This window comes from Rhinatrema bivittatum, chromosome 16 (genome assembly GCF_901001135.1).
Source record: "Rhinatrema bivittatum chromosome 16, aRhiBiv1.1, whole genome shotgun sequence".
Lineage (NCBI taxonomy): Eukaryota > Metazoa > Chordata > Amphibia > Gymnophiona > Rhinatrematidae > Rhinatrema > Rhinatrema bivittatum.
In genome coordinates, this window is record NC_042630.1 from 16792742 (window position 1) to 16806650 (window position 13909).

At 49.7% G+C, this 13909-nt stretch overlaps 1 protein-coding gene across 3 annotated transcripts in view; it reads right to left on the reverse strand.

Moving 5' to 3' along the window:
- The window catches only part of CHD3 (chromodomain helicase DNA binding protein 3), a 93540-nt gene that overhangs the window by 53633 nt on the left and 25998 nt on the right, over positions 1–13909 (reverse strand). For all 3 annotated transcript variants that reach the window (XM_029582035.1, XM_029582036.1, XM_029582034.1), the window contains exons 12-22: positions 10377–10508; positions 10157–10256; positions 9859–10050; positions 9157–9357; positions 8638–8775; positions 7400–7521; positions 6759–6932; positions 6467–6608; positions 6029–6160; positions 1547–1664; positions 732–856 (exon numbers count right to left, since the gene is read on the reverse strand). In XM_029582035.1, coding sequence (XP_029437895.1) covers positions 732–856; positions 1547–1664; positions 6029–6160; positions 6467–6608; positions 6759–6932; positions 7400–7521; positions 8638–8775; positions 9157–9357; positions 9859–10050; positions 10157–10256; positions 10377–10508 — 1576 coding nt within the window. The remainder of the gene's footprint in view (positions 1–731; positions 857–1546; positions 1665–6028; positions 6161–6466; positions 6609–6758; positions 6933–7399; positions 7522–8637; positions 8776–9156; positions 9358–9858; positions 10051–10156; positions 10257–10376; positions 10509–13909) is intronic.

The following is a 13909-nucleotide window of genomic DNA, read 5'->3' on the forward strand; positions in this document are numbered from 1 at the left end:
AAATTCACGCAGTTGAGACGAGGGTGCATATTCCCGCACGAGCAGCAGGCCTTGCTGTGATCCTTGCTAGGTACCATGTGCATCCCACACACGCTGCCTCCTCATCACTTGCCACAGTAGTCTTGTCAACACCAGGACCCCTAGCTACAGCCGGCTCTCACCTGTGTCTAGTGTGATCAGCAATCACTTACAGAGCCAGTGAAAGTCGAGAAACCCTCTCCAAGCCGCCTTAAACAGTTAATTTTTTTTTTTATTTAAAAAAAAAAACAAAAAACCCCAAAGTATTTTCCTGAATGATGCAGAGTGGCTGCTATTTCCCAAGGACTCTCCATGGGATCTAGGGAACTGGACCACCAGCTAATCGAAACCCCCTCAGCATGAAGGGATGAGATACCACCAATCCCTGCTCGTCCACCTCAACCAGGGAGGATGGTCACCACCAGGGACCTAATAACCCCCCTAGGAGGAACCTCCTGAAAAATCTCTCTCTCCTCCTTTTTTTTTTTTTATTTTATATTTTCCAGACTGCAAGTTTTACACTTCTGCCATCTGCTGGAGACAGAGAAATATTGAGGAACTGCAAGTGGCACACTAGGTTAAGTAGCAGAGTCGGTAAAGCTTTTCTTCTCTGTCTCCATCTGCTGGCACGGAGTCTGGACTGATCTGGGATATGAACAGGAACATTAGATAATATGCTTGAAGAGTATTTCGGTTTCTGGTAGGGTGCTCACCTGGATGTCATTGTGAGGGTTCCAGTCAGAATCGAAGATGATGACGGTGTCAGCTGTGGCTAAGTTGATTCCCAGACCACCGGCCCGGGTGGAAAGCAGGAAGCAGAACTGCTGGGCTCCGGGAGCTGAGGCAAAGCAAAAAGGGGAAAACTCACTGCACCTGGCCCCCAAATCATTCACTTTCCTCTGTGCGGTGAAATTTACTGCTGGTTGAAAAGTCCCAGCTTGGGAGTGCTGGAAACTGAAGTTCTACATACATCCACAAAACGGATACAGCACAGGAAACTGAGGACAAGCTTCTTCTCCCCTCCCCAAGCCAGAGAACAGGTATAGAACAGGCAACAGTGCAGTCTCCACACATACACACACATACTGCCCCATCAGAGAAAGGGTACGTAAGGGGTAGCAGCAGTGCAAGCTTCCCAAATCTATGATATACATGCACACTGCCCCACCGGAGAACAGGCCTAGCACAGGCAGTAATGCAAGCTTCCCTCAAGCTGATGTATTCAATAAGCCTGAACGCTGCCTTCCAAGAACCATCTGAATGAGAGGCCTACAGACCCTGTGCCCATTCCATCCTTGGCCTCTGGTAAAAATGCCAACCGGGAAGCTCGTAGACGTGGTGGACGTTATTCAGCCATGAGCACTCCGACACTGGGAGAAATGGAATGCGACCGATGCATCCGTCCACATTAGTCAGCAAAGGGCCTTCAAGAGAGGGTTTGCTTTCTTCCATCATGAGCTAGAAAAAGACAGTGCCTGGGGAGGTGGAAAGGATCCCCTTGTACCCCGCCACCTTTGTCCGTGCTTACCGTTAAACCTATCGATCGCCTCCTGCCTCAGATTCCCTGTTATGCCTCCATCGATCCGCTCGTACTTATACCCTTCATAATCCAGAAAGTCCTCCAGCAGGTCCAGCATCTTGGTCATCTGGACACATGGTAGAAAACGAAAAGAGAGAGATTAAGTAAGTCATAGGCTCTTGCCCGGCGAGTCACCAGTGAAGGGCTGGGGTATTTTACACCTCCAAAGCCGTAGGAAAATGGGTTCTTACCTGCTAATTTTCATTCCTGTAGTACCACGGATCAGTCCAGACTCCTGGGTTTGCCTCCTTTCCAGTAGATGGAGACAGAGAAACTTTCACAGGCACCGCTTCTTAAACCGGTGTGCCACCTGCAGCTCCTCAGTATTACCAAGTACCCAAGCAGAAAAAACGTTACCAAAACGTTCAACCAATTAACTCTACTCTATCCCTCGGAACGAGCAGAGGACAAGGAAATTCACTAGTAAATTTATAACACTTTATAAAAAGACTAATGGGAGACCTGTGCCATTCTTCAGGATTAATCAGAATTATTACAGTATACAGACTGAGCAGACTCTCTAAAAACTCCTCTCAACTTCCGAGCAGGACTCTGGACTGATCTGTGGTACTACAGGAATGAAAATTAGCAGGTAAGAACCAATTTTCTTTTCCCTGTACGTACCCGGATCAGTCCAGACTCCTGGGATGTTCCAAAGCTTCCCTAACCAGGGTGGGACTATGAGTCCTGCTCGAAGAACACTTTCACCAAAATTGCCGACATCCGGGGCCTGGATGTCCAATCGGTAGTGCCTGGCAAAAGTATGTAAAGATTTCCAAGTAGCCGCCCTGCAAATCTCTTGCGGTGAAACTAGTTGGCACTCTGCCTAGGAGGCTGCTTACGAACAGGAAGAATGAGCCCTTAGCCCCTCCGGGGTAGGTCGACCACGACAGATATATGCAGAACCAATAACCTCCTTCAACCAACGCACTATGATGGTTTTTGATGCTTTTTCACCCTTTTTTGCACCACTCCAAAGCACAAAAAGGTGATCTGACAATCTGAAACCGTTAGTGACCTCCAGATAATGCAACAAAGCCCTTCTGACATCCAACTATCTTATTTTCTTTGCTAGAGGCGTACCAAACTCTAGAATAGTAAAGGTCAGAAGCTCCACTGACTGACTTAGGTGGAATGCTGAAACTACTTTCGGCAGAAAAGACGGGACCGTCCTCAGAGAGACTCCGGAATCCTAAATCCGCAAAAGGGGTTCCCCTACATGAAAAGGCTTGAAGTTCAGACACTCTTCTGACTGAACAAATCGCCACCAAGAAAACAACTTTCAGAGTCAGATCTTTAATGGTGGCTCTCTTAAGAGGCTCAAATGGAGGATCGCACAAGCCCTTGAGTACTAAATTAATGCTCCAGGAAGGACACACTTTATGAACGGGGGAGGCACAAATGCTTCGCTCTGCAAACACACCACATCTGGATGTGCAGCCAGAGCTGATCCCTGAAAGTTTCCCTGCAAGCAGCCCAAGGCAGACAACCTGCACTATTCTAGAGTTTTGTACGCAGGGAACTAAAGGACAGATCTTTCTTTAGGCCTCTTTGTAAAAAGGCCAGAATCTGTGCCACCGTACCTTGACGAGGATCAACCCCTTGATCTGTACACCAGGACTTGAAGACTCGCCAAACTCTGACATATGCCAAGGAAGTCAATGTTTTATGAGCTCGCAATAGAAAACAAATAACATTCTATGGATCTCCCTTCCTTCTTAATTGCCTCCTTTCAAAAGCCAAGCTGCTAGACAAAAGTGATCCGCTTGATCTGAAAATATAGAGCCTTGCTATAGAAGATTTGATAGATGGCCCAGCCTCAGGGAGCTGTCCACTGCTAGATTGACCAGAACCGCAAACCAGCACAGTCGTGGCCACTCCAGAGCCATGAGAATCACCTTTCTTGGGTGGACCTCTATCCTCCTTAGAACCTTGCCCACCAGAGGCCATGGAGGAAACACATAGATCAGAATGTCGTTTGGAAGCAACAGGGTATCGACTCCTTCCACTCCGTGCTCTCTTCTGCGACTGAAGAAATGCGGTGCCTTGGCATTCCTTTGGGTCACCATTAGATCCATATGAGGCATGCCCCATCTGCGAGAAATGAGAGTCATTGCCTCCTCCGATGGATCCAGGAGAATGGAAGCTAACTGTTGTCAGCTGAGAAAATCCACTTGCACATTAATCGGACTCTGCTATGTGCAATGCCACTATCAAGACCAAATGGTGCTCCACCCAGGACATTAGCATCTCTGCTTCCAGAGCAATTATTGACTGGAGCCACAGAACCTGGGTGTTCCCAGAGATGGTGAAGGAGGTCCAGAAGAACCTCATGCACCGGGACAGCCATCACCTCCTTAGGAGTGTCCACAAATTGGAGGACCTCCAACATCTTGTGGCGGGCATCCTCTTCTGTTAAAAGTTGGAAGGGAATGGTCTCTGCCATCTCCCGGACAAAACTCGTGAAGGAGAGATCCTCCGGAGGTGAGCGCTGTCTCTCTTCTGGTGGGGAAGGCTCCGACAGAAGGTCCTCAGAGGCCTCTGAGGAATGTTCAGAGAAGGCATCTTCCCATGGGTCATAAGGGGTCTCTTCCTTACCGGCAAACTGCCTGGGTCGAGGGGGGGAGGCTAAAAACCCAGAGTACGAGGAGAGGGCACCAATGGTCAGTGAGGTGGAACAGACAGCAGTGGCGCCAACATTAAGGGCACTGGATCTGCGATGGACGTCGGGGTACCAGGAGGCCCGATGGTCCGGGGATGGAATCCAGCATCGGTAGGACCGTCAGTGGAGATGGGCGAGGAGCCGCATCTTCCTCTTCCGAGGAGCCCGGAATTGGGATCGAGAAGGGAGGTAGCACTGGTTGTGGGCAGGGCACAGAGGGGCCGGCCGGCACGGGCTGTGTCAGTAAAGCATCGAGCAGCACATCCAGCCTTTCCAGCAGAGACACCAAAATGGACGGCATGGTTCCGATACTGGTATGGGGGCCGGTGGCGGCTGGAGACCCCGAAGGGCATTAAGCACTGCCTGTTGAACCACGTGGTCCAACTCCTCTCAGAATGAGGGAGCGGACAAAATCGACCCTGGAGTAGGAGGCAGGCTGGGCATTACCAGAGCGTCCACAGGGTCCGCAGAGGCTTGGTGCCCGGCACAGATATCGGTGGGGATCACCCTGGTCTCTCGGGTCCAGAGGAGGATGAGGGCCTCCACTCCCCAGGGCCTTTTCGAAGGAGGTTCGGCCGAAGCCGATGCCGCTCTGGTGTCTTTGCCTGCACCAGATGGTGATGACCGTCGGTGCTGGTGTCGATGCTTCCTCGCCCGGTCCTTCTCCAGCGCAGAGGAAGATGATGCAGAAGTCTTCGAATGACCTGATGCCGGTGAGGGGCGATTTCCTGCTCCTTGATCCTCTCGGCGGGGCTTCGAAGGCGAAGGTCCCGAGTCAGCTTGATCCCCAACACTCAACGTACCCGGTACCAGAGTCGATGGAGCAAATTGCTTGGAACCAAATAAGTGCTCCATCTTTTCCAGGCAGGCACGCCGGCCTTTGGGGGTCATCTGAGCACAGCTGGGACACTGACGGATGTCATGGGAAGGCCTGAGACACAGGACGCAGATGTCGTTGTGGGTCCGTTATGGACATAGTCTGCGGACACTCCAGGCACTTCTGAAAACTGGTCACCATGATATAAAAGGCTGGCGTGCGGTTGGTGGCCGTCGGCCACCAGGAGGTAGACGCTCGGAAACCAACCACAAAAAAACGCGAAACAGACTTACCGAACGCTGGAGGAATCAGTTCGCATTGGGAGACCCCGGAGCAGGGAAAAACTTGAAGAAAAACTTTGAATTGTTCCGTGAGGAAAAAAGTTCTCACAGACTCCACTAACCGTGAAGCTCCACGGAAAAAAAGAGACTGAAGGGGGACCCCGTGTGGCCACGGGGTTGGTGGCATGCTGATGCCCAGCATGCCACCAACCCCGTGGCCCGTGACGGGGCTCTATCTTATGATGTCACCCATCTGTGAGGACTACCATCCTGCCTGTCCTGGGAGAAACCTAAATACTCTGGGGAAAATATGCCGCCGCCTTCTACTTTCTGAGGTAGCACCCACTGCATTCCAAAATATATTATTTTGCAAAGAAGTCACTGGAACACGTGCACGCTTTCAACAACTTCCCAGTTACGCTCTTTCTTGGCTGCTCGCATCGCCAGAGACAGAGACCTGAACAGCCATATAGTCTGGACCTCCAAAAAAGTGGCTTTGGTTTTTATTTTTTGCCATACAATGCAAGACAAACTGTTTGCTATAAATAAAAGGGGGCGGGGTTGAGGTGAAATCCAACAGGCAGTTGTTGGGGAAACAACTGGATGGGTTAGACCTGAAGGAAAAGTTGGTAAAATAAATAAATAAATAAAAACAGTAAGCCTCCAATTACCTGGGAGAAGATGAGCACCCTGTGACCCTGCTCCTTCAGTTTCCGCAGCATCTTCTGCAACAGCATCAGCTTCCCGGAGGATTTGATCAGAGCGCTGCCTTCATAGGCACCGCTGGGCAGCTTGGGAGATTCCTGGAGGTAGGAAGAGATGATGATGAAGCTGTGTCCGATCACACAGTGTAACTCACAGCACCCTGGTACAGAGGGTCAGCAGAAAGCCTCGGTCCTGGTCGGTAATTGTATGGGACAAGTCTGGATGACTTACATCCCAGAAATGTACCGTGGCGGAGGTGAGAAAGAGGAAAGCGGCTGGAACCTGGGGGACCTGGCATCCCAGAACAGTGTGTCAGGGAAGGGGTACAGGGATCGAGGGGGTGGGTTGCGTTAATGGGGAAGAAAAAAAAGCAGGGGAAGAAGGTGGAAGAGCAAGCGACATACCAGAGCTGCCACGGGGAAAAGGTACGGATGATTGCAGCACTTTTTCAGGTCCATCATGATGTTTAAGAGAGACACCTGGTTTCCACCTCCTCGCGAATTCAAGGCTTCAAAGTTCCGGGTGAGGATGAATTTGTAATATTTCCTGACGGGAAGACAAGAGGGACAAAGAAGAGAGAGATGATGAGAGGCTGAGAGAAAGAGGCAGACCAAAAAAGAAAGAGAGCCTCTTTATAGCACCAGTTTAACAGAAGAGCTGAAGAAAGAGTCAAGGAGGAGTCAGCCGCTCCCTTACTTCTGCATGGGGCTGAGCTCCACGCGCACGATGAGCTCCGTCTTGGCGGGCATGTTCTTGAAGACGTCAGCCTTCAGCCTGCGCAGCATGTGGGGCCCCAGCAGGTCATGCAGCTTCTTGATCTGGTCCTCTTTCGAGATGTCGGCAAACTCCTCCAGGAAGCCCTCCAGGTTGCTGCGCAGAGTTGGAGAGAGGAGGGAGAGGGCAAGTGAAGGCAGCTCAGGACGGGGCTGTGCGCCCTTCCCGAGAAAGGCAAAAAAAAAAAAAGTTCTCATTTCAACCTCAGGGACAGGATTCCCAAACCTTCCCGGTGGGAGAGGTCATCACGTGGCTGTGCCCTGGCCTCCTCCTTACGCAGAACACGGAGAACTGTTATTTCTGCATCTGCCGCACTCTATGGCAGCGCTATTTGGCAAAACTTAAGTCCCACCGGTGGAAGGCTCCCTGCCCTCCCTGTTTTTACCCTGTTTTGCACAGAATCCAGGCAGATCAGCACTGGAAAAGAGTGGCCACTGGGCTGCGACATAGTGAGAGAAAAGCAGTTCCTTGTTTAATACTGTCATCGTCTGCCTAATTAATCGGGGAGTGGGGGGTGGGACCTTAAACGCGATGAACAGATAAAAAAAAAAAAAAAGACTCACTTGAAGCGTTCCGGGGTGAGGAAGTTAAGGAGGTGGAAGAGCTCCTCCAGATTGTTCTGCAGCGGGGTCCCAGTCAGTAGCAGCTTGTGGTCTATCTTGTATCCGTTCAGCACCCTGAAGAACTAGAGCAGGCACAGACAAGGCCCCCCCATTTACTGCCACTTCTCGATACCTGATTCATGCACACAGCCACCTCCCTGCCGGGACCCCCAGCTACCGCTAGATACCAGACTCTGCGTTCAGGGACCTGGACAGTCGGAGCCTGGATCCCGTCAAGACCCTCCGGAGTAGCAGGTGACCGTTCTCCTGAGCAGCTATTTTTTTTTTTTTTTTTAACTTTAATGGCCCATATACGAAAGGAAAAATGGCTTTTACCTGCTAATTTTCATTCCTGTAATACCACAGATCAGTCCAGACAAGAGGGTTTATGCATCCCTACCGGCAGGTGGAGGCAGAGAACAAAACTTTGAGGCACTGCTACGTAACCGAGAGGGCCACCTGCAGTCCCCTCAGTATTGATCTGTACCCAAGCCATGATAAACCTCAAAAACCCACCACCAGGGCGAACAGGAAAAGCAGGGCTGGAACGTTCTGCGCTGGAGCCTCTGTCACCTCCAGACCACCAAAAGCTTATTTATTTTATTTATTTATTTATTTTTAATGTTTATATACCGACATTCTTACATCCGATGTAAATCATACCGGTTTACATTAAACAGAATAGCAGGAAATAAATTTCCATAGTCTAATACAATGAACATTTCTAATTAAAATTGTTAACAAGCGAAAAGAAAAGGTAAAGAATTGGAATAAAGGTTACATAACAGAAAAATATAAAAGATTTTTTTTTTTTTTAGAAGCACAAGGGTTGCACGAAGGGGTGCACAAAGGTGAGAGCCCCTTTGTCGCGCCCCTTCGGCGCACGGCGCGCGGTGCCTGATGGTGAGGCGCTCTTCAACCGTCGCCGGAGCTCCCAGTGTACAATTGAATAAAACTCTCTATCAAGGGTTCCCTCCCCAACCGCACACATTTTGCTGCCTTGTGGAAAAGCTTTTACTAAATTAGATTCAGGATTGGCAGTATGATCCAGCACAATCCCAGGGTCCAATCCCACCACCTCGGCTTACAGGCTGTATCACACCCCTTAGCGCCTATCCTTCCCTGACCCTGGGAATGCCTGGAGATCAGGCCAGTGTGAAGGCTTCTCTCTCTCTCTCTCTCTCTAGCCTCTGTCTTACCTTGGACTGGTTGTTCTTCAGCCTGTGAGCCTCATCCACTACCAGGCACGCCCACTGGATGGAGCCCAGGACAGCCTGGTCGATGGTGATCAGTTCATAGGAGGTCAGGAGGACGTGAAACTTCACCTGAGCTTCTCGCTGTGTTTAGAAAACCACAAAGTCACTTTACACAAGCCATCTGTCCCTCTAAAGCTGGTCTTATTTTACCTTCTCCTGCTACCATGATGCCAATTTACTGAGCTCTGCCTGAGACGCTGTAGGCTGTGGATGTCAGTGCCTTCCTGGACTGAGCTCAGGGCACTGCGGGATAGGAGCAAGTCCTTCTGGTGCAAGCATTTATTGAAACAAATTAAAACTTGTAACAGGCACCTAAATTTAGGTACTGGGCCCTAGCCAGTATCCAAAGGGGCCAATTTAGATTCCTAACTCTTGAACTTAGGCACCTATTCCTTTTAAATATTGACTTCTAAAGTCTTGAAAGCAGCCAGGGTGGCACATTCCTGTTTCAGCTGCCCTCACCTTCATTTTAAAGGCCTTCTTGCCTCCCTTAATGGCATTGTCTTCAAAAGAGAACTCGTTCTCCCGGATAATGGCACGGCTGTCCTTGTCTCCCGTGTACGTCACCACGTAAAAATATGGCGCCCACATATGGAACTCACGCTCCCAGTTGATGATGGTAGAGAGAGGGGCACTAACCAAGAAGGGCCCCTTAGTGTGACCCTGTGTATGAAAAGGAGAGAGAGAAGCAGACAGAGAGAGAGAGAGAGAGGGAGAATGCAAAAAAAGCAAAACAAAAGCAAGAGAACAATGTGGGGGAGAGAGAGAGAGAAGCAGAGCAATACAGAGAAAAATGTTTTACTTATCGGTTAAAATTTACTATCAGGCAATTGTATTGTACGTTATGCAAACCTGTATTATGCTTGCTATGTTATAAAATATGGCCAGATGGTTGATGCACGAATGTTATTTTTGTTTATCATGTTCACTTGTTGTACTTATTTCACTGTCTGAGCCAATAAAAAACTTTAAACATAAAAAAAAAAAAAAAAAGTTATTTTTTTGTTGGGGTTTTTTTTTTTTTTTTTTTTTTTTTAAGGGGGTTGGGTTTTTTGTGCTTTTGAAGAGACCAGGAAAAATGCAAAATAAGGTGAAAATCTCAGAGCACATGGAGAAGGCAATTTTCAAAAGCCATATATGCTCTATTATCTCCTTCTTCCATACCTCTTTATAAAGGGAGTACAGGAAGACGATGGTTTGTATGGTCTTTCCTAGCCCCATCTCGTCGGCCAGGATCGTGTCGGTGCCTTGGGCCCAGGAGAAGCGCAGCCAGTTCAGTCCCTCCAGCTGGTACATGTGCAGGGTGCCCCCCGTGGAGGTGACAAAGTGAGGCTGGCTCTCGTATTTGACAGTCGGCTGCAAGCACAAGACGCACAGAGATCAGACGAGCAAACACTTCCCACCTTTCAGCGGGCGTTCACGCTGGGGTGAGGAGGGGGGAGGGAACTCGCGCAGGACTCACATCGTTAATGGGAGAACTCGCCGGCTCGCAGGCCTCCAACTCTTTCTTCTTTTTCTTAAACTTGCGGGGGCAGGACAGGTCCTCGCCTATGATGAGCTCCCTGCGAACAGACATCAACAGAGAAGAGCCATGCGTCATCCCCGTTGGAGGAACACGGTCTGCGGAAATGGGCCTGCAGCCTGGGGCCATGCTGTCGGGGGGAGGGGCCTGAGCTATATACCTGTGCCTCCAGTAGGCCTCCATGTGGAACTCATAGTCCGGGATGGACATCTCCTCGTCCTCCCACGTGGATTGGTCATACGGGAGTTCACGCCACTTCACCAGGTAGTGAAAGTTCCCCTTTCTGTCCATGCTGCAAATCAGAATGCAACAACCCCTGAGTGCCACATCTCCCACTTCCTCGTCAGTCACATGCAAACACAGTCCAAGGGAAGTTTGGCTTCGGGAAGGGGGAAAGGAGGGGGGTCCCCTGTTCTCAGCTGGCTCGGGCCCCTTCTCCTGGGGCTGGGAGTGCCTCCGGAGTTAAAGAGGCAGATAGTCAAAAGGCTTTGTCCGGGTAATTAAATTAACTACCCAGACAAGTTCTAAATTACCTGCCCCTCTCCAAGCGGTGACATTTTATTACCGAAGGAAACCATTATCCTGCTAAAACGTAACCATATAAATAGAGGCAGGGCAGGAGATGACCCAGGAGGGTGGCAAGTTATCCAGTTAGCTCCAATATTCGTCACTAGCCGGATCAACTTACCCAGGTAAATCACTCGCCTAAAGTTAGCCAGGTTAGGTTTATGCAGGTAGCTTACCTGGTTAAGTTCCGCTAAATATCCAAATGAAATTACCAAAATAATCTTCCCGCTCCCCAGCGTAGCTCGACATCAAGTTCTCATGTGATGGAACAAGAAGTTATCGGGCCAACAAAATAATTCATATCTGCACGGCTGAACCTTGCCAGGATTCACACAGTACAGAGACCCCACAGCACCAAGACTACTACAGAGCGCAGAGAGGAAAATTGGTTCTTACCTGCTAATTTTGGTTCCTGTAGTACCACGGATCAGTCCAAACTCCTGGGTTCTGCCTCCCCCTCCAGTAGATGGCGACAGAGAAAGTTTCACAGGCACCGCCTCTTAACCCTGTGTGCCACCTGCACCTCCTCAGTATTAATCAGTAACAAAACTACCTTCTAACCAATAGCCTACACTATATCCCCCAGAACGAGCGGAGGACAGGGAAAAAGTAGTACACAAATATATCCTTTCATGAAAGGACCAATGGGAAACCTGTGCCATTCTTCAGACATAAGTAAGAAATAGTAAAGACAGAACGAGCGGACTCTCTACGAAACCTCTCTTCCTCATAGGGCATCGACTCTGGACTGATCTGTGGTACTACAGGGACGAAAATTAGCAGGTAAGAACCAATTTTCTTTTCCCTGTACGTACCCGGATCAGTCCAGACTTCTGGAATGTTCCAAAGCTTCCCTAACCAGGGTGGGACAGTGAGAGTCCTGCACGAAGAACACTTTCACCGAAATTGCTGACGTCCAACCGGTAGTGTCTGGCAAAGACTTAGAACATAAGAAAATGCCATACTGGGTCAGACCAAGGGTCCATCAAGCCCAGTATCTTGTTTCCAACAGTGGCCAATCCAGGCCATAAGAACCTGGCAAGTACCCAAAAATTAAGTCTATTCCATGTAACCATTGCTAATGGCAGTGGCTATTCTCTAAGTGAACTTAATAGCAAGTAACCACCCTGCAAATCTCCTGTGGTGACACTAACTGACATTCCGCCCAGGAAGTCACCTGGGAACAGGTAGAATGAGCCCTTAACCCCTTCGGGATAGGACGGCCATAGCATATGTAAGTGGGGCCAACAGCCTCCTTCAACCAATACACAATCGTGACCTTTGAGGCCTTCTGCCCATTTTTGGCACCACCCCATAGCACAAAAAGGTGATCCGACAGTCTAAAGCTGTTAAGGACCTCCAGATAGCACAATAAAGCTCTCCTGACAGAAAGACATCTCAGTTCCTTGGCCTGAGGTGTACCCACCTCCAGGTTCAGGAATGCTGGCAGTTCCCAGACTGGCTCAAATGAAACGCCAAAACGACTTTCAGCAAAAAGAAGGGAACCGACCTCAAAGATACTCCAAAATCTAAAATGTGCAGAAAGTGTTCCCTATAAGATAGAGCTTGAAGTTCCAACACTTGTCGAGCCAAAAAGATTGTCACCAGAAAAAAAACCACCTTCAATGTGAGATCCTTTATGGTAACCCTTTTAAGAGGTTCAAAAGGCGCAGCACACAGCCCTTAAGAACTAGATTGAGGATCCAAGAAGGGCAAATCTTGCGAATAGGAGGCCATTAGTGTTTCGCTCCTCAGAGAAAATGAATGCCATCCAAATGTGTCGCTAAAGATGCCCGCCGAACCTTGCCTTGTAGGCAGCCTAGAGCCGACACTTGAACCCTGAGGAAACTGAAAGAGAGGCCTTGTGACAGGCCACTCTGCAAAAAAGGCCAGAACCTGCACCACCTACGCTCTCCGCGGGTCAACTGCCAGTTCCACACACCAAGACTCGGAGACCTTCCAAACCCTGACGTATGCCAGCGAAGTAGAAGTCTTTCGAGCTGGCAGTAGGGTAGAAATGACCTCAGAATAACCTTTTTTTTTTTGTCTCCTTTCAAAAGCCAAGCCACTAGACAAAAACGATCCGCTTGATTGAAAAATATAGAGCCCTGCCTTTAGTAGGTTTTGCAGATAGCCCAGCCTGAGGTCCGTCCACTGCCAGATTGACCAGATCTGCAAACCAAGACCTTCACGGCCACTCCAGGACCATAAGAAGCACTCTTCCTGGGTGAATCTCTATTTCTTAGGACCTTGCCCATCAGAGGCAGGGCGGAAACACGTAAATCAGAACCTCATGAGGCCAAGGCAGAACCAGGGCATCTACTCCTTCCACTCCAAACTCTCTTCTGCGACTGAGGAAGTGTAGCACTTTGGCATTCTTGTGGGTCACCATCAGATCCAAAAGAGGTGTGCCCCACTTGTTAGATATGAGGGTCATCGCTTCGTCTGACAGCTCCCACTCTCTGAGGTCCAACTGTTGTCGGCGTAGAAAAACCACCTGCACATTGACAGACTATGTGCGACACCGCTATCAAGGTGAGGCGCCATTCTGCCCAGGACACCAGTATCTCCGCTTCTCTTGCAACCGCTTAACTCTTTGTGCCCCCTTGGTGGTTGATGTAGGCTACCGTCATTGCATTGACCGAGAAGACACGTACCGCCCGATTCCGCAGGAGCGGAAGAAAGGCCTGTAATGCTAGCCTTACAGCTCTCGTTTCCAAGAGATGGATAGAATTTGACGCCTCCTCCGTTGACCACTGCCCTTGTACCAACTGGGACTGGCACACAGCTCCCCAACCAGAAAGACTGGTGTCGGTAGTAACAACTACCCACTGCGGTACCTCAAGGTCCACTCCGCGGGCCAAATGGTCCCTGCCAAGCCACCACAAGAGACTGGACCTGGCAGACTCGGTAAGCGGTAGAGGGAGATGAAACAACTCCAGGCCCCACCGGGAAAGCAGTGCTCTCTGTAGAGGTTTCATATGAGCAAATGTCCAGGGCACCAACTCCAACGTTGAAGCCATGGAGCCCAGGACCTGCAAGTAATCCCAGACCTTGGGAACTCGGACCTTCAAAAGGCTTTGAATCTGCGACTGCAGATGGCAAATGTGCTCCTCCCTGAGGAAG